The sequence below is a fragment of the Canis lupus genome, chromosome 1, assembly GCF_003254725.2.
Source record: "Canis lupus dingo isolate Sandy chromosome 1, ASM325472v2, whole genome shotgun sequence".
Taxonomy (NCBI): Eukaryota; Metazoa; Chordata; class Mammalia; order Carnivora; family Canidae; genus Canis; species Canis lupus.
In genome coordinates, this window is record NC_064243.1 from 66,314,689 (window position 1) to 66,338,113 (window position 23,425).

Genomic DNA, 23,425 nt, shown 5'->3' on the forward strand with positions numbered 1-23,425 from the left:
AAGGGCCAAACTACAAGCAGGTTTATTTAATGATAACATTCTCAGATTTGCTATGTAAATCCTTTTCTGCAGACATAGGTGACTGCCCATACCCTTACATTTCTAGGTAATTACGGTCAAGATATATGTGTAGGAGGGTATTTAATTTAATAGGCACACAAACACAATGTAAACCTAACAGAAGTTTTATGAAAGGGTTTAAAATATTTATTCATTCAACAATAGAATTTTCAACAGTTTTTTTGGACTATCATGTGGATAAGAAACTTTTGATGATGCTATTCATAAGATAGGCACCTTATTTTCATTGGTAAGGCCTTCCCATCTTCACTCTGTCATCTTCTGGGAAAAGAGCAAAATGTGTTGATGTGCTGAGATAAAAGCAAATACCATGACTTCTTCCTCCATTTCCCAATAAAAGCCTTGCCACAATCTCAATCCCCAGCTTTGACACAATGGCTTTCCTTCTTCCTTGGACCTGTGTACTACTTGGTTGCTTTTCTGTTTCTTTAGCAGGAGCATATAATTTCTCAGATCTGTATCCCCCGCTGTGGAAGAAAAGTGCTAGTCAGTTCAGTGACTACAGGGTAAAGAATGGAAAGTACATTATTGATCCCTGGGTATATCCTGAGAGAATGGGGATGTACAAAATCCTAGTGAACAAGACAGCAAGTTATTTTGAAAACATTCTATTAGACAATGAACAAAACATTTTATGGGGGTTACCTCTCCAGAATGGCTGGCAATACAAAACAGGTAAGAATGACTCTTGTTATCATCCTAATGATCTACCAGTATAACCATGGAGTAATTGGGAACTAAGACTCTATATATACCATACCGCATCTTTGAGAATTGATCCTTTTCTTTTTTCCTCTTCCCCTCTCATAATCATATTTCTCTACTTCTACTCTTCTTCTTCTATAAGTCTTTCTTTTGTGTGCTTCTGTTTTGACTAGAAATCACAATGGTGCATCAGGCATAGCTGCCAAACACAAAGACATCATGTCAGATTCTATTGAGCATTCTACGAGTATTCATTGAACTCCTGCTAGATGCCAGATGATGCCATTCTAAGCACTTAGATGAACAAAACAGTCAAAAGGATATACGTTAAAAACAGAAGGTGTTGTCAAATTAACTTGAAATTTTTTGAAGTCCCAATTGTGATTACCTAAACGTGGAGATAGGGCTGCTAGGCAAGGAGTGGCATCTTGCTCATGACGATGTTTCTCTGCAAATGATTGACTCCTTTTGAAAATACATTCTAGCATTTAGTTAGGAGATATACGCTCTGGGCCAAGAATTCATAAATTAGAAAGATATTTTTGTTCTGGCTGACAGAAGCAGCTCATGAAAGCGAGTGGTGCCTCCTGCCTACTCCATACTGATAACACCACTAATAAGGAAATTTCATTGTTGTAGTCCAATGAAAAAACTAGAAGATCACAGTTTATCTTAAGTCTGAGCAGTGATCAGATTCAGGAACTCCTGTGGTTGACAAGTCACGCATCTTTGTCAGGGAATGTCCTGCGACCCAAATCTACTCCTATTTATCTGGCTTTCCTTGGCATCAAAACAACCCTAGTTCAAAAGAAATCAGTGACATTAAGTCTACTCTGGGAGGCAGCCCACCCTCAGGGGAGAGAGATGGAGTCTGAAAGGGCTGGTGGATTAATGCCCTTCTGACTCACTGAATTCACACATCAGGGTCAAGCCTGGCTAAACTCTTCCGCTGATGAACTGATAAGTGTCCAGCATTTGCTAAGAGCAGTGGGGAGATGGGGTGTGAATAAGGACTTTCAGACAGTTTCCCTGCCATCAAAGAATTTATAACAACACAAGTGAAACGGGAAAGATAGCAGAAATTAAGTGGAAGAAAAAACACAACTACTCTTGGATAAAAGTTAAAAGTGCCAAACGAGGGGCAGAGTGGAGGAGTCAGCTGGAGTAATCAGGAAAAAAAAAAATGAATTTAAACTGAGGCTTGAAATGTGGCTGAAATTTTACTGGGGAAATAGAAAGTAAATCTATTAGGAAGTAAACAAATAAGCTAAAGCAGTGTTTCTCAGCCTTGGCTGCATATTGAAAATAACTGCCTAGTTAAAAAAAAAATATCAAGGTTTAGGTCCACCATGAAAAATTCTATTCTAATGTAATAATATCAGAAATTAAGCCAAAGGACAGAACTTGGAAATGGGGTGGAATAGGGACATATGATTGAGTGTAGGGTGTGTGTGTGTGTGTGTGTGTGTGTGTGTGTGTGTTTAAGGAAGGGACAAGAAAAGGAAGGGAGAAGGAGATTGAGTGGGAGGGAGTTGTTAGGGATCAATGAAAGAATAAGAGACCAAATTAAAGCAAAATATTTATTGATACTCAAGAATGTTATTGTATAATAAATAATCCCTGCACCCCCTTCTTTCTGCTAGGAAGATTAGCTGATCCCAGAAGAAGGACCGACTGTGGCTATGACTCTGATCCTCTGTGCGTCTCTGTGGACAGTTGGTGGGCTGGTAGGTTCATTTAAGTGGCAAAACAGGTACTAACCATCCCCCAAGGAAAGTGTTCCACCCGAAACCTTAGGGACGGAGAGAGGACAGTACTAGTTCTTTCTAAGAAGGAATCTGTTTCATTGTGCACCTTGTGGCCTTGGTGCCACATCCTCGAATTGGACAGCCGTCGTGTCAGTAATGATTCCCTGGGACACGAGCTTGTCACAGAAGCAGAGAACAAGGGCCGGGAAGGGACCAGGGCCTCTGAAAGCCCGGCCTAGCAGGGAGGAGGGAGGCCGACGTGAGGGGGGTCTCCAGGATGAGGGGGGATGAGAAAGGAGGGAACAAGTGATTAGGGCTTTTTCCTCATTTCACCCCAACCAAATGTGTTTGCCTTTCATGCCCTAACACGTCAGGGTGGGTACCACAAATCATTTTATCAATCAGTAATCGAAGGCGTCTGTCAGACATTGAATCCTAAAATAACCAGAAGACATTTTCAAATTCTTTAATTCTATTTTGTGTTTTAGTAATTAAATTAATTTACATATATTTCCTTAGAGACATTTCCCGATAAGAGACAAGAATATATGAAGTTTCAGTTTCTTAGGGTGACACACACCACATACACCTTTACATATTTTTTCTTTCTCTCTCTCTCTCTCTCTCTCTCTTTTTTTTTTTTTACATATTTTTTCTAATACCGCACACACTGGTTCTTTTCAAAGACCCACGAATAGTCACGGTTTGGAATTCAGGGTTTCTTATCCCCAGATTGATTCAGGAGTTTGGAGCATCAGGCTGCTCCACTGGGGCATAGGATTACGTTCATAAATGCGTGTCTGTGATAAAAGACATTCTGCATCACCAGTGAGAATCAGCTGAGGCTTTACAGCCCTCTAAATTATAATGTCTAAATCTGCTGGAATAGGTTATATTTAGAGAGAAATGAAAAACAGCTAATTCATTGTCAATTTAATCATCCAGAGATCTACTGTCAACACTTATCCAAAATGTGGGCTTTAAAAACCTAATCTGAAACCAGGGCTTTGTGATATCACGGTTGCACATGAAACTTGGCTAAATACAAAGTATGCAATGTCAACACTCTAACCACACTAAAATGTCTTAGAAAAAAATTACATTTTATGAAAAAAACTTCAATTAGAGGTGTGTCATTCTGTGCACAAGTAGATAACTTCCTTCCTTTTTTTGCTTAATGCTTTGAAAAAATGAATATTAAATAATATTAAATTAATATTGAATATTATATAATATTAACTTAATATTACATATTAGTTTTTATTTAAAATATCATAGACAAAAAATATCATAGACAACTGCTTAAGCCTATGTCTATGATTATAGGGTTATTTTTTAAAAAGGTTTTATTTATTTATTTTAGAGAGAGACAGAGAGAGAGAGCACGCACACGAGCGAGCACAAGCAGGGGGAGCAGCAGAGGGAGAGGGAGAAGAAGCAGGCTCCCCGTGGAGCCGAGAGCCAGACACGGGGCTCCATCCCAGGACCCCAGGATCATGACCTGAGCTCAAGGCAGACGCTTAATGCAATGAACCACCCGGGGCCCCTGATTGTAGGGTTATTAACAAAAGCATATTAAAGTTATGTAGATGATCCTTAGGGAGATTTTCAATTTTTTTTTTTTTTTTGCTAGGTTTCTGAATGTGTGATTTTTGCCTACTGGTTTACAGATAACTTAAAAATATTCTCTATCCCATTTGTTAGTATTTGCAGTAATAATAAGTATTTTGCTGTTACAGATATGAATTACTTTCTATGTGCATTGCCCTTCCTTGCTGCGGTTGACTCTGGCATAATGGGGATATCATCGGACCAAGTCATGCTTTTGCCACCACCCAAGGACCCGACAAAGTTTTGTCTTAATGTTTCTAGTTGCCGGTCGTCCTTTCCTGAGATAATGAGCAAGTGGAATGCCTTTTACCAGGTTGCTTTTTAAAGTTTTATAATTTATTTTCTTAGGAGGTGGTAAGAGAATTTTCTGTTTTGTATAGTGCTTTTTGCCTAGGTTTTTGTGTGCATCGTATATTTCCTAAGTGTAAAAACGTAAACTGTCAGGCGAATTATATTATTACATTTGAAGCGGGGCAGTAGGTGGGGCGTTCGTTCCCTCTGAGCCAATATGGCATTAACACAAACTCGATCCTCTCATTCCAAATAAATAATACATAAATGTGAGCTTGCATAAGATATCTGACTAAATGCAAAGATTATTCTGTTTAATTGAATCTGCATGGCAACGAAGAATTAACTTTTAGGAGAAATACAATTATGGAGTTGGTTATTAGAAGAGTCAAATAACTTATTCCAACTGAATTAATAAATGATCATATAGGTAAACTAAACAATTATGTGGCAATCAAAACCAAATATTCAATGAGCAAAATGTGAACATTGGTTAAACATAGATGTGGGCTAAGATGCACAATGAAAAGATGGATTTACTAGTTCCATAGATTATTAGTTCACTACTTTAGATATGATTGGATTAAAGATTCTAATAAAAATGTCCTCCTTTTCTTAAACTTTAGTGGTAACTTTTGCTATGGTAGCAGAAAAACAAATGACAAATCAAAAACAAAATCCAGTATAAAATACTGACTCCTGGGAAAATTGTTGCAGCTCATTTCTTATAGATGTGTTCAATAATATTATTTATAATAGATATTTATTATATTCTTTTACAAAGTGTTAGTCACTGAGAGCTTATACAGTTCTTAGAAACAAAATTCTCCTCTCATGCAGGATATTGCTAAATTATGTATGGGAGTAAGATTAAATTTTAAGGAGAGAAATTGTTGTATTTTCTCAAATATGAATAAATTTCTCCTCGCTGCAGCATTTACAGTATCCTTCCAGTACCTTTGAAGACCTGTTGAAGTACTTATGGGCTGCACATGTTGCAACCATAGATACTGTTGGCAAAATATTTGAAGATAGGTAAGAATGGATCCCAAATCATTTCTATTTAATATGGTAAATGATTTTGGGCCTCACTTATGCCTTTTTATTCCTCTTCTAAAGTGGTAGTCAATGTTCCTATTAAATAATATTAACCATTGGGTATTTTTAATGATGAAGTATAAGTATTTTAGAATGATTAGACTTAGAAAATATTTTATGAAGAAGAAGCAAATTTTGAGAAAAAAAAACATCTGGTGCTAACCAATTATTTCAGCTAATGAAATAGCTAGCCAACCAACAAACAAATAAAACATATGACCAATTTCTCTATATAAAAAAAGAAAAGAAACTGTCTTCAATATATGTTTTTAAAGATTTTACTTATTTATTCATGAGCGACACAGACTGAGAGAGAGGCAGAGATACAGGCAGAGGGAGAGGCAGACTCCCTGCGGGAAGCTCGATGTGGGACTCGATCCTGGAGTCCAGGATCACACCCTGGCTGAAGGCAGGCACTAAACCACTCAGCCACCCAGGGATCCCTGTCTTCAATATTTTGTTCATGGGCACAGTACTGGTAGGTACTTATACTGTGGAGAGTATATACTGGAAAAAGATCAACTAGCATCAAGGTGAGCATGCAGGGTAGCTCAGAAGATTATCAAGCACTCTAGGTGTATATCTAGAGGTTATTATAGACTTAGATAAGAAGGTGCAAGAATGATTTGTGCTTAGCTGTGAATGATACTATATTAGTCAGGGTTCTCCAGAGAAACAGCCCCAATAGAAGATAGGTAGGAAGGTAAAGAGATGATAGATAGATGATAGATAGATAAATGATAGAAGATGATAGATAGATAGATAGATAGATAGATAGATAGATAAATAGATAGATGATAGATGGATAAATAGGTGATAGATGATAGATAAATAGATAGATGATAGGTAGATGGATAGATAGATAGATAGATAGATAGATAGATAGATAGATATAGAACCAGGAAGAGCCTATGTTCCAGTTTGAAGGCCATCAGCCTTCATCAGATTTCCCCCTAATTTAGGGAAGGTCATCTTTTTGTTCTATTCACACTACCAACAGATTGAATGGAGGCCGATTCGCACTGGGGGGGGGGGGGGTGCAATATGTTTTACTCAGTCAACTGGTTTGAAAAGTGAGATTTCCGAAAAACCCTCATAGAAATACCCCCCAAATAATGTTGACTAAATATCCGGGCACCCTGAGGCCCAGTCATGTTGATGTATAAAATCAGCCATCATCGACACTATCTGGGGGTGGGGTCAACCAATTGGAGAGAGATTTGGGATGGAAATCTGGGTACGGTGCAAAACAGGAACCAAAAATCAGGGTCCTTGGTACTGTCTGAGTAGACAGGTGAATCCAGGCAGGAACGTGGGAGTGTTTCTTACTTATTTCACTGATTGTCTCTCCCACTGACTCCGTCCTTCAGTATAGTAAATAAATCAGCTACAGTAGCAGATTCAAAACACATTTCCTCCTTTACCTATTGATATGGCTTCAAAAACTAGATATTAATTGGAGGATGGAGGAATTTTCTCCCATTGGAGCATTTGTAATTGGATTTGGGGCTGAAGCCAGCACAGCAGTTGCAATTCAACTGTTCTTTCCATTCTGATGACAGGAAATAGGAATGAGATTATTAGACAACGATTTCGGTCTCAGATTGCCAACCTCAAGATTTGACAGATAAGAAGTCATCTCTCTAGACTACTTTTTTCATTTACAGATGTTTCAGGTTCATATCCAAAGATAATTCACTAGGAAATGTAACTTTGTCCCTTGGAAATATGAGAGTCCTTTAGCTAAAGTTCAAGGAGATTGCAGAAATTTTTTTTCTTACAGGTACATTTCTTGTGTCTTATGGGTTTAGATTTTTAATCTTTTTGTATTTATTCCTATTTATGTCATGGAACAGTTTTGAAAGAAATATATTTTTAGCAGGCCAAGTTTATTTAAAAACTCTAAAATCACAGAGCGTATGAATTTTTTCATGAAAAATCTTGAATAATTACATGATTAGTTTGATCACAAGCATATGACCCAAAATTTTTTTTCTGATACTATTAGAAGCACTTTCCTCACTAATTATAACAACAAAAAAAAAGTTTTTATTAACTTTTTTTATTCTCTGAAATTTGACCTTCTTACTTGACCTTCTATTTAGGTAGCAACAGGTGACTCTCTCGAATGAATTTTTTAAGTAGCTTCTGTTTCTCAAGTACAAGTAAAAGAAATTTCACAAAGTATCTTCATGTAATATCTCACTTTGAAATACCTCAATTTTTCTACACTGAGTATGTGGTCGAGCTGTTTAGTAACTTGCTGAAAATCTTACAGCTAGTGAATGGCAGGGCTAATGTTTAAATTTCTCATGACTCCATAGCTCATCCTCTTACCTGTAAGCTGTGCTGCCTGCAGTGTACACGGCCTACAGACTAGTTTTACAAGGTCAGTAATTACTAAAAGATAGTAAAAGACATTAAAAGGTTTTAATTAAAGAAGGCTTTCACCTTTTCAATATATAAGGAAGCGGGAATAAAATATAATATTCACTTCCTTGATGAAGAATCTTTTAATCCTGGGGCTTAACAAAATATAATTGAGCTGAACAAAATATCATTCATACCTCTCCTCTCTCCCTCTCAGTTAGGTTAGCAGGCAAGTGAGTGTGACCAGGGTCTCCCTGTCCTAGGAGTTAGGGTAGTGGATGGATGGTCCTTAGAATCTTAGAATCTTAGAAGAATCTAAGATTCTTCTTCAGAAGATTCTTTCCCTCCTTCCTTCCTCCTTTATTTCCTCCCTCCTTTCTTTCCCTCCCTCACTCTCCCTGTCCCTCCTTCCTTCCTATTTCTTTATTTTATATATTGAACTCAGGTGTGCCTCCTTATTTTTGTTTTGGATTATTTTTAGTTTGTCTATGATCCATTTCTTATATGTCAATGATTTAAAGAGTCAAATGGAAGCACTTGAGTGGCTCAGTCCGTTAAGGGTTAAGCTACTGCCTTCAGCTCAGGTCTTGATCCCAGGCTCTGGGATGGAGTCCCACCCATTTGGGGCTCTTTGCTCACTCAGGAGCCTTCTCCCTCCCCCTCTGCCCTCTGCCCCCTCCCCCTGCTTATAATGTCTCTCTCTGCGTCAAATAAACAAAATCTTGAAAAAAAAAGATAAAGAGTCAAATGGTTCTATGAGGTTTTGCCATCCCTCCCACCAAAAATACATAAAAAAATGACACAGCTGTATCCAGGGAGAATGCCACTATAACCACTGGTTACTGTGATATTTAGTACTATATTTCTAAAAATAAAAAAATCCTATAACATTTCCTGATTGCAGATTTAAGTATCCTTTTTATCACGACCATAGGAAATTACCACTCAGTTCCCCTCACCCCTACTCCACACAAATTCTTCCCACTTACCACTCTCTCTGTATAATTGTTTAATGATGTGGATTGAGTCAATGTTCAGTGGCTACATTATTTTAACTATCAATCACTATTCACATCACACGTACTAAACTGATTATAATTATTTTTCTCATTATCTCATTCCCTTTAGAGTTGATCATTTTTTTGTGTGAATTTTTGTTTACTTTCTATCATACACAACGCTAATTACTTCAAATTGGCAAACCAAACAAGTTTCTTCTTAAGGTGTTTAGAAGCATCCGGAATTATATCAATTTCTTCTTCTCGTAGAGGTTTCATTCAGAACTGTGGACTTGCTCTGTTCTGCCCAGGTGGTCAGATGCGATTCTTAGGTCTCTAGGATCTTTGTACTAGATTGCCTTTGTCTCTTCTTTATGTTGACTCACCCATTTCCAGTATCCTGTATTGTTTTATTTCCTGGATTACTTTGTTGGTTAAGACTTACATATGAGTCGATTCAGAACAGTTGTATAAGAAGAAAAAATTGCAGGTAATTTGCATTCTTAAAATATCATTATTCTTTCATGATTTTTGACTGAGGTTGAGTGAATACAGAAACCTAGGCTAGCAATACTTAAGATTTTTTGAAGGCGTATCTCCATTAGTTTTTAGCTTCACTTTCACTGTTGAGAAGTTCCAATTTATTAGGTGTGTTGCCCTGTATTTCATTCATTTTTTTTTTCCACGAGAATGTAGCACGGTTGATAACTACAGAATCTCAGCGTCTATACAGCAGTGTTTATTCCTCACATGTTTAAGATCCAGTCGGGCAGGTCTGCTGATCTTCCCCGTGCTCACCTCATGTTTGTTGATTTGATTGGCAACACAGGGATGAATGGAGAAGCTCAGCTCTGCTCCATTTGTCTCCCATTCGCAAGCCTGAATGTTTGCCATAGTGATGGAAGAATGGCAAGGGAGAGAAACCAAATTGTGAAAACACAGTTCAAGCTTATGCGGTGTCAAGTTGGCTAATGTTCTATTGGCTAAATCAACTTATATGGCTGAGCCAGGGTAGAAAGCCTCTCTCCTTGCCGTCTCCTTTCTATGTAATAGGGAAGGGACATTGAAGAGACCAAAAACCAGAGATATAAAGACTTTTGAGAAATTGAGGCCATGTTTGCAATCTACTATATACTGGGGCACTTCCTTCAAATCTCATGTGTTACCTTTTTTTTAGGTAAAATAATATATTAGAAAAAAAAAAGAGAATATATTAGAGTCTTTTATTTACTTGAGACAGTCTTGAACTCTTTACAGTCTACGTCTACCTAAAGCTCTGTGGTCCTGGATCCTAAGATTGGCTGGTGCACCTATAACTGTATTTTAAATTAAAATGAGCTTTTAAAGGTGTGTTTTTATTTATTTATTTATTTTTACTTGACTCTCTCTTAACTGACTTATTAGGTGAACTGTCCAATAATATATTCACTTAAATCATTTAAAAGGCTTCCATTGGATCTGACTTTGCTAAACTCCTCTGTGCCTTCAACCACTGCCCTCACTTCTTTCCTAGTGTTTATTTAAGCCATTGTTCTTAGGGCTTGAAGTTTATTTAAGCCATTACAGGTTATTTAAGCCATTGTTCCTCACTTGTGATGAGCACTGGGTGTTCTATGTAAGTGATGAGTCACTAAATTCTGCTCTTGAGAACAATATTACACTGTATGTTAACCAATTAGAATTTAAATAAAGACTTGAAATTCAAAAATCAAAAACAAAAGAAAGAAAATAATGAGGCTGAAATTTGGAGTGGATTAGTTGCAATTGTACCTGTTTCTACTTGTCTCTTAGGTTGGAGTATTATTCTAAAGCGGAAGCAAATTTTGGAAGAAATTGGTGTGTGGCTGTGGATTATTTAGCTGCTTCCCTGTTTCCTACAACTTTGGTCAGAACACATGAATTCCAGGAGGGCCTGCCACCACGAATGCTTGTTAATGGGGATAGAGCCCCCTTTATCAGCGACTTTACTGAATTTCAAAACACTGTCTTGCTCCTTCTAAGTTTTCTTTCCCAAGTGGATAACTTTCCAGGTAAGCGCCTTATAAGCAATATATTTTAATGAAAATTAATATTTCATTGAATAAGGGAAGAAAAAATGATTTTATCAGATACAAAGATTGTTATAATGCATACTGTTAAAGAAAGTCATGGTTCTCCATTGGTATCCATTCCACAGTTTTTGGCCCTTCTAATCCTGGTCTGTCCCTTCTTATGCATCTTTATTGATCCATGAAGCCACCAGACTACTCCAAGTCCACTTTTCATCTGTAAACCCATATATAATCCTTTGATGCTGTTATAGTAGTCCTTTTTTTTTTTTTAAAAAAAAAACTTATACATTGCTCTTAATTTAGAATGAAATAAAGAAATCTCAAAAGAAAACCCAGCATGATTAATGGGAAAACAAGCAAATTGACTTATAGGCGCTCCCTTCATCCAGCCTTACTAGCTGTGGATGATATATTCTGCTGGAGCTCCTCAACTATAGGGCTTCCTATCAGAATGAGAAACAGAAGGAATCTTTAGTTGTACATTTGAATTACCACATCATCTCAATTTTCCAGGTATGCTCTTATGCAGTGAACCAAGCTGAAAACAATTAAAATATTACTTTTTTTAGGCTCCCCCAAATAATCTGATAGATAAACAAGCCAAGTAAACATAAATACATTAAATACATGTTTTTGAAATCTTATTTGAGTTAGAGTAAAAAATAAGCCCAAACATTTAAGGCCTTCATGCAATTGCAGTTTCTTCTTGCTGTAGTAGTGGTTCCAGTGCAGTATTCTCAGTCAGTGGCAGCTTCCCTTTACACAATGAGGAGAGAACTAAGTCTCCTCCCAGCCTCTGGCTTCTATATTATCTACATCTCACCAGTACAAAGATGCTGTCATGTTTGGAGAAGCGAGTGGGCTAGGGAATTAAATTATTGTCTAAGAACTATTTTGTGTGACAAATCTATACCATGAAAGGAGAAGAATGATTTTTGGTAATCACCTGCTTAACTCTGCAAATGATCAGATGGTGTAATTGCATTGTATGTCTGGGTTGCATAAACTGGATCTTTCCTCTTAAGATATATAAGGTGAAGAACTGAGTAGATAATGGAAGTTGAAATAACTTTAAAGTTTGAAAGTACCGTACCACAAGATTTTTACAAGATTAAGTTTTACTGAAATCTGGCTTTATATCACTTAGTTTTGAATAGCTTTCACAGCAAAAAAATGGAAGATTAAATGTTGAAAACTACTGGTGAAAAAATGATCAGCCTTGATAGTATAATTGTGTAGACGTTGCATAATAAGGCATTTACTATCATCTAGTTGTCATTCTCTTGGCAACCACTCTCCATGCTCCCATTGACACTCAGAGTTCAGTCACAGTATCAAAGGCCTTGGAGTTTTCAGATAAGCAAAGAATAGAGAAACAAATATATTGAAAACAAAGCATGAGTGAAAACCAAATATTGATATTTAAAAATGAGCATTTTCAATTAATCTTTGGTAACATATGTATACATTTACAATAAGGTTTCAAGGTGTCATTTAGCTACTTTTTAGTTTCCAGAAGTGTTTTCCACAAGACACTTAAGCTAAATTCACTAGATGTAATCTACAAAATAAAATTAACCTTTTCTGGCTTCAAATTAGCTCTTTAACATTTGCCAATTGTAAGAATTGGAATGGGGTTTTTCATTTTTAATTACATTATATTCTCAACCATCTCTTTGCCTATAGTGGCATCAAGTTTTAATCCTTAACTCTATATATTCTAAGAGTAAAGCTCATATTAAAGTTGAAAGATAATTTTAGGTATTAGATTTTATTTTATAATAATATAATATTAGGTATAAATTAGTGAGAAAACAAAGCTTGCCTAGTTTTATCATTTTTTTCCATGAGTGACATTTAAAGTAAACAATGAAGACTGAGTGAAGATTCAAAACTATCAGAAGCTGATGCTTCATGTTAATGTAATTTAAAATGCTTAAGAAAACATTGGTGACATAGGAAGCTCCTGAACTTACTTCCTTTCATGAACACACAAAATCTACAGCCGCAGACAGAACAATTCACTCTGATACAAATCCAGAAACTGAGTGACTGAACATTTCTGGAAAATGAGAGAAAAATCCACATTGTGGCAGGAAAGAGAGGCTGAGACACAATCTTGTCATAAGTCCCAGCCTTGACGAAGTGACACACTATAGGGAGGAATCTCACAATTCCCAGCTTCTCCTTAGGGAGTGGTGGTTTTGTTTTTTTGTTTTTTTTTTTTTGGGGGGGAGTGGTGGTTCTGGACCCCACATATGGCACTCCAACTTCTAAGGCTTCCATGTGAAGATGGGCTTCCAAAACATCTAGCTTTGAAAGCCAATGGGGCTTGCATCAACAAGACCCAGAAGGCTACAGCAAATGAAGAGACAGTTCTTAGAAGGCTTGTGCAGACTCACTGTGGCAAATTCCCAAGGATCTAGATCAGAGGCTGCAAATTGAAACACACCCAATCTTTTCATTAGAGGCCTGTTTGTTCATTTCAATAGCTACGGACTGAGGGAGCAGTCTTAATACTGTAATACTCTTCAGAAACCACGAACTTGATAGGTGCCATCTTTGCACTCTCCCTTTGTCTTGCTTCAGGATGGAGGCATCTCCTGTAAAGGAACTTATACATACATCTGGTGCCATGTTTCTTTTTTTTTTTTTTTTTTTCAGTTGTCACCCAGATGATACTTCTTGATTGCATGGCTCCAATGGCCAACAGGGCTTAATTAAATTCATGTGTTCCATAGGACTGTAATAAACAAAAGTTGCTACCCAAGTATGCACCTTAAAATCATCTGGCATCCAGGTGTTGACTGAGCTCTACCTCTTTGGGACACTGACAGGTTTTGGCCCACTTTCAATGACTGGGGCCATTAAGAGCACACTAAACAGTTTCACAAAGGATTGAAAGACAATCAAGAGCAAGGGCAACGTTGAATAAGATTTATCTGTTATACAGAGGCCTCTTCTTCAAAACTGGAAGAGGTGGCTGTTTTGTCTAATCCATAGAAACTAGCAGAGAAAGGCAAGGAAAATGAAGACCCAGAGGAATGTGTTCCAAACAATAGACCAGCATAAAGCCCCAGAAAAAGACTTTAATGAAATGAAGATAAGTGGTTTCCTTTATAAAGAGTTCAAAATAATGGTCTTAAAGATGCTCTCTGTGGTCAGGAAAATAATTAATGAACAAGTAAAAATTTCAATAGGGAAATATAAAATATAAGAAAGTACCAAACTGAAATCACCGACCTGAAAAAATGTAAAAATAGAGCAGAAGAATTCAATAGAAAGGTTCAACTGCAGTCTAGTGAAGCAGAAAACAGGATCAGGAACTTCAGCACAAGGCAACAGATCTCATCCAATAAGAGGAGCAAAAAGAAGGATAAGAAAGGAAGAAGATAGCTTAAAGGTATTTCTAGCACAACATCAAGTGGGCCAATATTTGTGTTCTAAGCATCCCAAAAATAGAAGGGAGAGAGAGAAAGAGGCATAAAATGTATTGAAAGAAATGATGAGTGAAAATTTGTAACTTGGAGAAGGACACAGACATACAGATTCAGGAAACCTAGAGAGTTCCAAATAAGATGGACGCCAAAAGACCTACACCAAAACACATTATAATCAAATTGTCAAAAGTTAAAGACAAAGAATCTTAAAAGCAGTAAGAGAAAAACAATTCATTATGTACAAGAGAACCACCCTCTCCCCGCATAAGACTCAGCAGGTTTTTCAGGAGAAGTTTTATCAGCCAGAAGGGTGGCATGATATAATTGAATGCTGAAAGAAAAAACTCCCAACCAAGAAAGAGTACTCTCCCTGGCAAAATCTTCCTTCAGAATTAAAGAAAAAACAAAGTTCTCCAGATAAGCAAAAGCTAAAAGGGTTTAGCTCTCTACTAGACTGGCTTTATAAGAAATGTTTAAGGCACTTCTTTAAACTGAAACAAAAGTGTTCCTAATTAGTAACAAGAAAACATATGAAAGCATAAAGCCTACTTCTAAGGTAAAATATAGTTAATGTAAGATAATCTAACGTAATGGTGGTAGATTCATAGCCTCTAAATTCATAAATTAAAAAATAATTCCATTTACAATTACATCAAAAGGAATACAATACCAAAAATTAATTTAAGCAAGGAGGTGAAAGACTTGTACACTGAAAACTGTAAGACACTAATGAACGAAATTTAAAAAGACAGAAATAAATGAAAGAAATTCCATGTTCATGAATTGGAAGCATTGATATTGTTGAAACTTCCATACTCCCCAAAGCAATCTGCAGACAATGCATTTCCTATTAAAATTCCACTGTCATTTTTCACAGAAATAAACAATCCTTTTTTTTTTTTTTTTTAAATTTATGACAGTCACAGAGAGAGAGAGAGAGGCAGAGACATAGGCAGAGGGAGAAGCAGGCTCCATGCACCGGGAGCCCGATGTGGGATTCGATCCCGGGTCTCCAGGATCGCGCCCTGGGCCAAAGGCAGGCGCCAAACCGCTGCGCCACCCAGGGATCCCAGAAATAAACAATCCTAAAACCTGGATGCAACCGCAAAAGACCCTGTATAGCCAAAGCAATCTTGAAAAAGAAGAACAAAGCTGAAGGCATCTCACTTATAAATTTCTTTTTTTTAAAGGTTTTATTTATTCATGAGAGACACAGAGAGAGAGGCCGAGACACAGGGAGAGGGAGAAGCAGGCTCCCTGAAGGGAGCCCAAAGCAGTACTCCATCCTAGGACCTCAGGATCACGACCTGAGCCAAAGGCAGACACTCAACCACTGAGCCACCCAGGAGCCCCTCACTTATAAATTTCAAGCTACACTGCAAAGCTATAGTTAACAAAACAGTAAGGTACTGGCATAAAAACAGACACAGAGATCAATAGAACAGAATGGAGAGCCAGAAATAAACCCACACGTGTATAGTCAGATACTTTACAACAAAGGTATCAGGAATACACATGGGGGAAAGGACATTCTCTTAAATAAATGGTGCTAAGGGAACTGGATAGCCACCTGCAAGAGAATGAAAATGGACCATTATCTTAACCCAAATGCAAATTAATTAAAGACTTGACAGTGAAACCTGGAACCATAATCCCCCAGGAGAAAACAGAGGGTAAGGTCCTTGACATTGGTCTTAATGAGTTTCTGGATTCAACACGAAAAGCAAGGGCAGGGATCCCTGGGTGGTGCAGCGGTTTGGTGCCTGCCTTTGGTCCAGGGCGCGATCCTGGAGACCCAGGATCGAATCCCACGTCAGGCTCCCGGTGCATGGAGCCTGCTTCTCCCTTTGCCTATGTCTCTGCCTCTCTCTCTCTCTCCCTGTGTGACTATCATAAATAAATAAATAAAAAAAAAAAAAAAAAAAAAAAGAAAAGCAAGGGCAACAACAGCAACAAAATACAAGTGGGACTATATCAAATAAGAAAGAAGCAAAGGAAATTATCAAAAAAAAGGAAATGGTAGAAGTTGTTTGCAAGTCATGTATATGATGGGGGATTAATAGCCAAAGAAAATAGTAACAATCTGATTTAAAAATGGGCAGATCTGAACAGATATTTTTCCAAAGAAGACAACAGATGGCCAACTGGTGCCTGAAAATGTGCTCAACATCATTAGTCATCAGAAAAATGCACAGATCAGGGAAAACCACAATGAGAGACCATCTCCTACCTGTTAGAATGGCAATTATTAAAAAAGACAAGCAGTAACAAGTGTTAATAAGAATGTGGAGAAAAAAGAACCCTTAGGCACTGCTGGTGGGGAAGTAGATTGGTGTTGCAAGTATGAAAAATAGTATAAAATTTTCTCAAAAAATTAAAAATAAAACTACCATATGATCCCATAATTCCACTTCTGAGTATTTTTTCTGAAGGGAATTAGGTCACTATCTCAGAAAGATATTTGCAGCCCCATGTTCAATGCAGCAGTATTTACGATAGCTAAGGAATGGAAGCGATGTGAGCATCCATCAGTGGATGAATGGGTGAGGAAAATGTGATATATACATATATATACATACATAGGTATCAATATGTATAAAATGGAATCTTATCAGCCATAAAAAAATAAAATCCTATCAGTTGCCATGGTTCATGGATGAACCTTGAGGGCTTTATGCTAAGAGTCCACCTTCTAATTCTAGAACAAAGTGGATTTTGCTGCCTTTCCAGGTACAAGGCTGCTAAACTAGTTAGGAAAATAATTTATTTCAGGCAGTTAAAATATATGGTAATTTAAAAGCCTCTGCTTATTAGGTTGATCAACCAAATTGTTAAAGTCTGACATTTTTAGAAAAGGAAATAAAATGAACAATTATACAGCCACTCTGTGGTCTGGCGGAAACGGCTTCTCCAGCAACAGTACCAAAGTAAGTAATAGTCTTTTTTAGCAGGTCCACTGTAAAAGAACACATCTTTTCTTTGAGAGTCCTCGTGTTCCCAATCCCCATAGTTTGCCTATTAACATTTGCCTTTCAATGCATGAGTCTCCGTGTAGGCAAGCCCAAGTGGTAACTATTTCCAAAGCTGCAATTGTAGTGACTTCTTAACTTAGAGAAGCGTCTCGTAGTTGCTGACATTAACTCCCAAGAAATAACTACCTACTACTTTGAGAAGTAAACCTGTTAAAAAACAAAGTTTTAATGATAGATGAAACTGAAAAACCTAGTGACATTTTAGCAAAAACAGTGACTAGAGTTTTAGACCAACTTAAAAATCAACGTGTTTCAGTAAACTGATGTTTGGGGAGTCATGATCATTGTTTTCTATTTCAAAAGTATTGGGTTTAGAAAGCAGTTGTATGATAATGCCTTGATACGTTTGTCTCTTTCCATGCATTTTTAAATAACCAGTAATCAATACTTTAATAAAAATTTTTCTTTGGTGTAAAAAAAAAAGAGTTATTGCCAATCTCTTACTAATAAAGAAGCGGGTTTTATAAGTTTAAATAATTCACCAGCTGGTAAATAAGAAATTTGCACCCTGGTGTATTATTTTAAAGCCCATGCCCTTCTCCTGAACACACCATCCTCTTACATACTGAAATGTATTTTCTAGAAAAGTCTGAAATCTAGTGTCAGCCCTTTGCTTTCTCTTGGAATGTGTTGACTGACTCAGCATTAATCAAATCTGAAGATTGCAAACTAGCGTAACTTGCTCACTAGTTTAAATAGAAGAGAAAAATATTAAATAGAAGATAGCTTGGGTCTCGGGACTTTATAACAGATTAGCTGTAGCCAGAGGAAAAACATGCACCCAAGGCTCTCGCCCACAGATCAGGAAACATACTCTGTCTCCGTGGAAAGGAGTGAACACTGGTGAGAGGGATGGCTCAATATGGAAATTAAGCATTATCTTCCCATCCCCAAAGAGTGTGGGAAGAAAACAGAAGTAGACCTGGGGCCAAGCATTCTGGACACTTTCAAACCCTCACCTCCTGTACATTAACAGATCTAACCTGAAATATTTCTCATGAAAAATCATCTTAAAAACTCATTTTCCCCTTTATTTTAAAGGCATTTTAATTGCTGTGACTTCTACTGATTTATCTTAAAGCATATTTAATATATTCAACCTTAAAAAGCCTCAGTGTATCAACATAGTAAAATTTTTTTTAAGATTTTATTTTATTTACTTATTAGACACACACACACATACACACACACACACACACACACAGGCAGAGGAAAAAGCAGATTCCATGCAGGGAGCCCAACGTGGGACTCGATCCCAGGGTCTCCAGGATCACACCCCGGGCCAAAGGCGGCGCTAAACCTCTGAGCCACCAGGGCTGCCCACAACATAGTAAATTAAAATTAAAGCCTTCTTCCCCACCTCTCTTCATTTATATCTCTTGGCCCCTCATTCAATTTTTTTCAAGTGGTGCAAATTTCCGGAATTTGTACATAAAACAGTGTAAATAAATGAATAAATAAAACCCGTGTTCTTTGCACAAATGAGATCATGCTGACTGCTCCTCACTGTTTTATTTTTTTACTGGAAAATTTTCTTGAAATTCTTTGATGTTAGGATATATTGATCTGAAGCATTCTGCTTAAAGGATATGTAGTATGTCATTTAATAAATTTACTATAACTGTAAGCATTATTTTCTGTTATAAGCTATTGGCAATAAGGCAACAATGGCATCTTAGGAATGTTTTTCAGGCAAAATTTATGATTTTACAAATAAATTTGTAGAGAGGAAATGAATTAAAGTCAACGAGTCATATATTGCCAAATGATACTTAAAATAGTTTTCAGGGGTTTATATTTTTGTCATAAAACTGAATTAAGGTTTCTGTTTTCTCTAAACCACTGTCACAGCAAACTCTATAACTTATGTTAGCTCCTTATGTAGAAAATGCTACTTCACTGTTGTATGAATTTATGATTCTTTCAGTGTGTTTATGCACTTTTCCTAGTTTTCTGATTACTTATATTTATTACTGATTTTTTTTTAAAGATTTTATTTATTTATTCATGAGAGACACAGAGAGAGAGGGAGACAGAGACACAGGCAGGGGGAGAAGCAGGCTCCGAGCAGGGAGCCCCATGCGGGCCTCAATCCCAGGACCCCAGGGTCAAGACCTGAGCCGAAGGCAGGCTGAGCCACCCAGGGATCCCTGTTACTGATTTTTATGTGAGGAATTGGTCAATAAAATTTAAATGTAAAAACTTCTTATGTAGAAGTATCATGTAATGAACATATAATTTTATATGCAAAATACATAGAATTTGGTTGAAAAATAAACATTTTAACAACTGTGTATTAATTTGAATTTACATGTAATAATTTTATCTTTTCCAGGTTCATTTTCACAGACCATATAGGAAACTTTAATGAAGACACATTTTGTAAGGAAGCAAGTTCTAGTGCTTTCTCAAATAATCCTTGAAATCTTTAATCCAGCATTTCGGGGTGTTCCCATTTAATGAACTAAAAATGAACAATTCTAATTTGTTGAGCAATGGTAATTTCAAAATTGTAATCTGAGCATGATCATACAGTTTCTTCGCTTCTGATATTTTCGATTTATGCTCATTAGTGCGGATTTTTATCCTTGCATTCTAACTTTAAACTCAAATTAATGCTATGATTATCTTGCTCGATTAATAATTCTTGATTTTTAGGCTTATCAATACTTAATATGTTTAGGATCTAAAGAAAATGACACCAGGCTATTATAAATCCCCGTGAAATCAATAAGCAGAAATTAAATGTATTCGGCTCGTTTGTTGTTCTTTTACGTAGCTTAATTTTGTGCAACTTAGAGCAATATGTCTTGCTGATTTATAACCAAAACCCAGAACATTTTATTTATTTATTTATTTATTTATTTATTTATTTATTTATTTATTTATTTATTTTTAGTTTATTTTTTATTGGTGTTCAATTTGCCAACATATAGCATAACACCCAGTGCTCATCTCCTCAAGTGCCCCCCCTCATTGCCCATCACCCAGTCACCCCCACCCCCCACCCACCTCCCTTTCCACCACCCCTTGTTTGTTTCCCAGAGTTAGGAGTCTCTCATGTTCTGTCTCCCTTTCTGATATTTCCCACTCATTTTTGCTCCTTTCCACTTTATTCCCTTTCACTATTTTTTATATTCCCCAAATGAATGAGACCATGTAATGTTTGTCCTTCTCCAATTGACTTATTTCACTCAGCATCATACCCTCCAGTTCCACCCAGGTCGAAGCAAATGGTGGGTATTTGTCGTTTCTAATGGCTGAGGAATATTCCACGTATACGCAGACCACAGCTTCTCTATCCATTCATCTTTCGATGGACACCGAGGCTCCTTCCACAGTGTGGCTATTGTGGACATTGCTGCTATGAACATCGGGGTGCAGTTGTTCAACCCAGAACATTTTAAAATGAAATACTGATGGTCGACTAAAATCTTTAAAGCTCCTACAGCAGAACTGGCACATAGAGTAGGACACCCACCTGCTTTGTGTCTTGGTGCGCGTGTGCTGCCACCGACTGCAGTTTGAAGCGCTCACATGCAGATCCCCACTCTGCTGCAGACTTGGTAATGTAGACTTGGGGGCTCCAGCTTGTCCTGGTGCTGGCTTTCAGGAGGGGGTGACTTCCAGGCCTGAAATCAAAGTTTCATGGGCAGGTTGTCCTTAGGACCTCACCCGCAGCCACATCTACCCACTAACTGTTGGAAAAGAAATGCTCCTACCCTCTCTCTCTCTCTCTCTCTTTTTAATTTATTGAAGTTCAATTTGCCAACATATAGCATAACACCCAGGGCTCATCCCTTGCTCTCTTTCTGATGTAAGTGGTGTCCACATCATGGCCCGAGGGATCCTTCCAATTATAAGTCAGATCATGTTTCTGCTCTGCTCAAACCTAAAGTGGCTTGCTACCTCTCCCAGGGCAAAACCCACAGCATTTCCACACATGTGTGTGCTCACACCACTGACAAGATCTGGGTCCCTCACTGCCTCCGCCCGGCTCTCCTCCGGCTCCCCCCTTCCACACTGGCCTCCTTTGCTCTTCCTCAAACATTAAAGCACACCCGGGATGCAAGATTTTTGGAGCATTGTTTCCTTTGTGTGAAAAAAAAAATAAAATGCTCTTCCCCCGAGTCACTGCCTGTGTCACCTCTCCACCTCCTACTGGTCCTTTTCCAATGTCACCTTCTCTGACTTGTCAGGATATTCTTGGACTTTTTGTATATTTTTGCGCCCACTCAACACTCTCTATCCTTTTTATGCTGCAGTATTTTTTTTCCCTTCATCATCACTTATCTCCACCCATCACACGCTGTGTTACTTTCTTTGTTTCTTATCTGCCTTCCTGAACCAGTGTGGGAGCTCTATGATGGCACAGCTTTATTTTCTATCATAGCTGCATCCCCAGGACCCAGGCCAGAAGTTTTAGTAAGCACTCAAATATCGTCTTATTTGATTGGCTAAATGAAAAAAAAAAAAAAAACCCTGAAAGTTTCAATAAATAAAAAAGAATCGATGGAGGTTTCAAATGCTACATAGAGATTTGTTTTAATAGGACAACTATAGGCATATGCTATGGATACTGGAAAAAAAGAGTGGAAATCACCTGACAAAGTGCATAACACATTTCAGAAGACAAAATCAGAGTAAGCAAGGCATTGTCACTGTCCCATCTGATCACCAGTACATAGTTCAGGAAAATACTTACGCAAATAAAGCAAAAGTAATAAAATGGAATAGGACAAAAAGTAAATTAATTAACTATAGTGGGTGGAGGGAGTAGCATCCCTTAGATGCCTCTAATATGGTGATCTTTGGAAAAGTGGAAAGTACTGGGGCCACAGCCACAGAGGGAGCAGTTAGGAAGTCACACTTGTCTGTGAGAAGTGACACTGATGCGTGCAGGATGGGGGCCAGCTCTGCCCAACTGAGAATTCAAAAAAAAAAAAAAAAAAGAATCATTTTGGACCCATAATACACTTCATTGCAAAGATGCAGAGAAAGGTGAATGAATAGAAAGTTTTTCAGTAATAAAACTGTGTTTTTCAAACCGTGCTTTTATTTTGTATGTCCTATATTATTCCTACATGTATCAGCTGGCTGCAATTTGATCTGTAGACTCATTAGTACAGGAATGATTCTGTACTGCTCCTAATTAGTGTAGAGTATGTTCTTTCTGCATTTAAAGGAGGCATAGAACTAATAAGTGAGCCCCCCGTTCCTCTCTGCTCCTACGCCCCAGTCATGTCCTTACGTTCGGACTCCGCTTCCGTAGGCCGCACGTTGGTCTGATGGAATCTCAAGATCCTGTATGATTTCAGTCAAAACAAAGGAAGGAGAGAGAGAGAGAGAATCACAGGAGGAGTGATTCTGAATTGGTTTATTGTTTTAGGATTTCGCACCAGAACCTCATCTCCTGAAATCCTTTTAGTCCTGAGTTTCTGAGTGAGTGGATCTGAGAAATATGTATTTAATTAATTGGTGAACAGAGACTGAAATCAGAACCTTTACAAATTAATGAAATAAAGTCACACCACCCACCTAATCTCTAAAACTTATGGAATTCCAAGGAGCAGAATGTTTGGGGTGCTTAGCCTTGCATGCTGGGACCTGAAGCCACGCACCCATCTGCAACGTGCCTGGCATTTCTAGGGGTGTGCATCCCTTCAGCATTCTAATTAGTTCTAATGAACCATAAGCTTCAAACCTATTCACTCCTTGTTTTACCGTTTGGGCTCCCTTTTGGCATTACACCCACATAGTGTGAGTCTATGTGGGGTACCCAAACAATGGGGTAACGACCTCAGCTACACTTTTGATGGAATGAGCAACAGCCTAGATTAGCAAAGAGTTCCTTTGGCTAAAGTGATGATAATCCAAATCCAACTAGCTGGAGCAAAAAGGGGGAGCTAGTGGAAGGACGCCTTGTCCAACGCGATGAAAGGAGAGTTGTTCACCAGCCCTGGGGCCGTGAGCACAGCCAGGGCTCTCTGTGCCAGCCTC

At 37.7% G+C, this 23,425-nt stretch overlaps 1 protein-coding gene and 1 long non-coding RNA gene across 2 annotated transcripts; both read left to right on the forward strand.

Moving 5' to 3' along the window:
• Window positions 1-326: 326 nt before the first annotated feature.
• On the forward strand, window positions 327-10,961 carry LOC112644547 (protein LEG1 homolog). The gene is made up of 5 exons (XM_025422984.3): window positions 327-756; window positions 2,430-2,513; window positions 4,274-4,458; window positions 5,371-5,471; window positions 10,694-10,961. Exons 1-5 carry the CDS (start codon window positions 456-458, stop codon window positions 10,959-10,961), a joined length of 939 nt encoding a protein of 312 aa, XP_025278769.3. The 5' UTR covers window positions 327-455.
• A 6,061-nt stretch (window positions 10,962-17,022) lies between these two features.
• Window positions 17,023-20,186, forward strand: LOC112643820 (uncharacterized). Its single transcript, XR_003125918.3, has 2 exons — window positions 17,023-17,320; window positions 19,761-20,186. It is a non-coding gene; the product is annotated as an uncharacterized LOC112643820 (long non-coding RNA).
• Window positions 20,187-23,425: the final 3,239 nt, after the last annotated feature.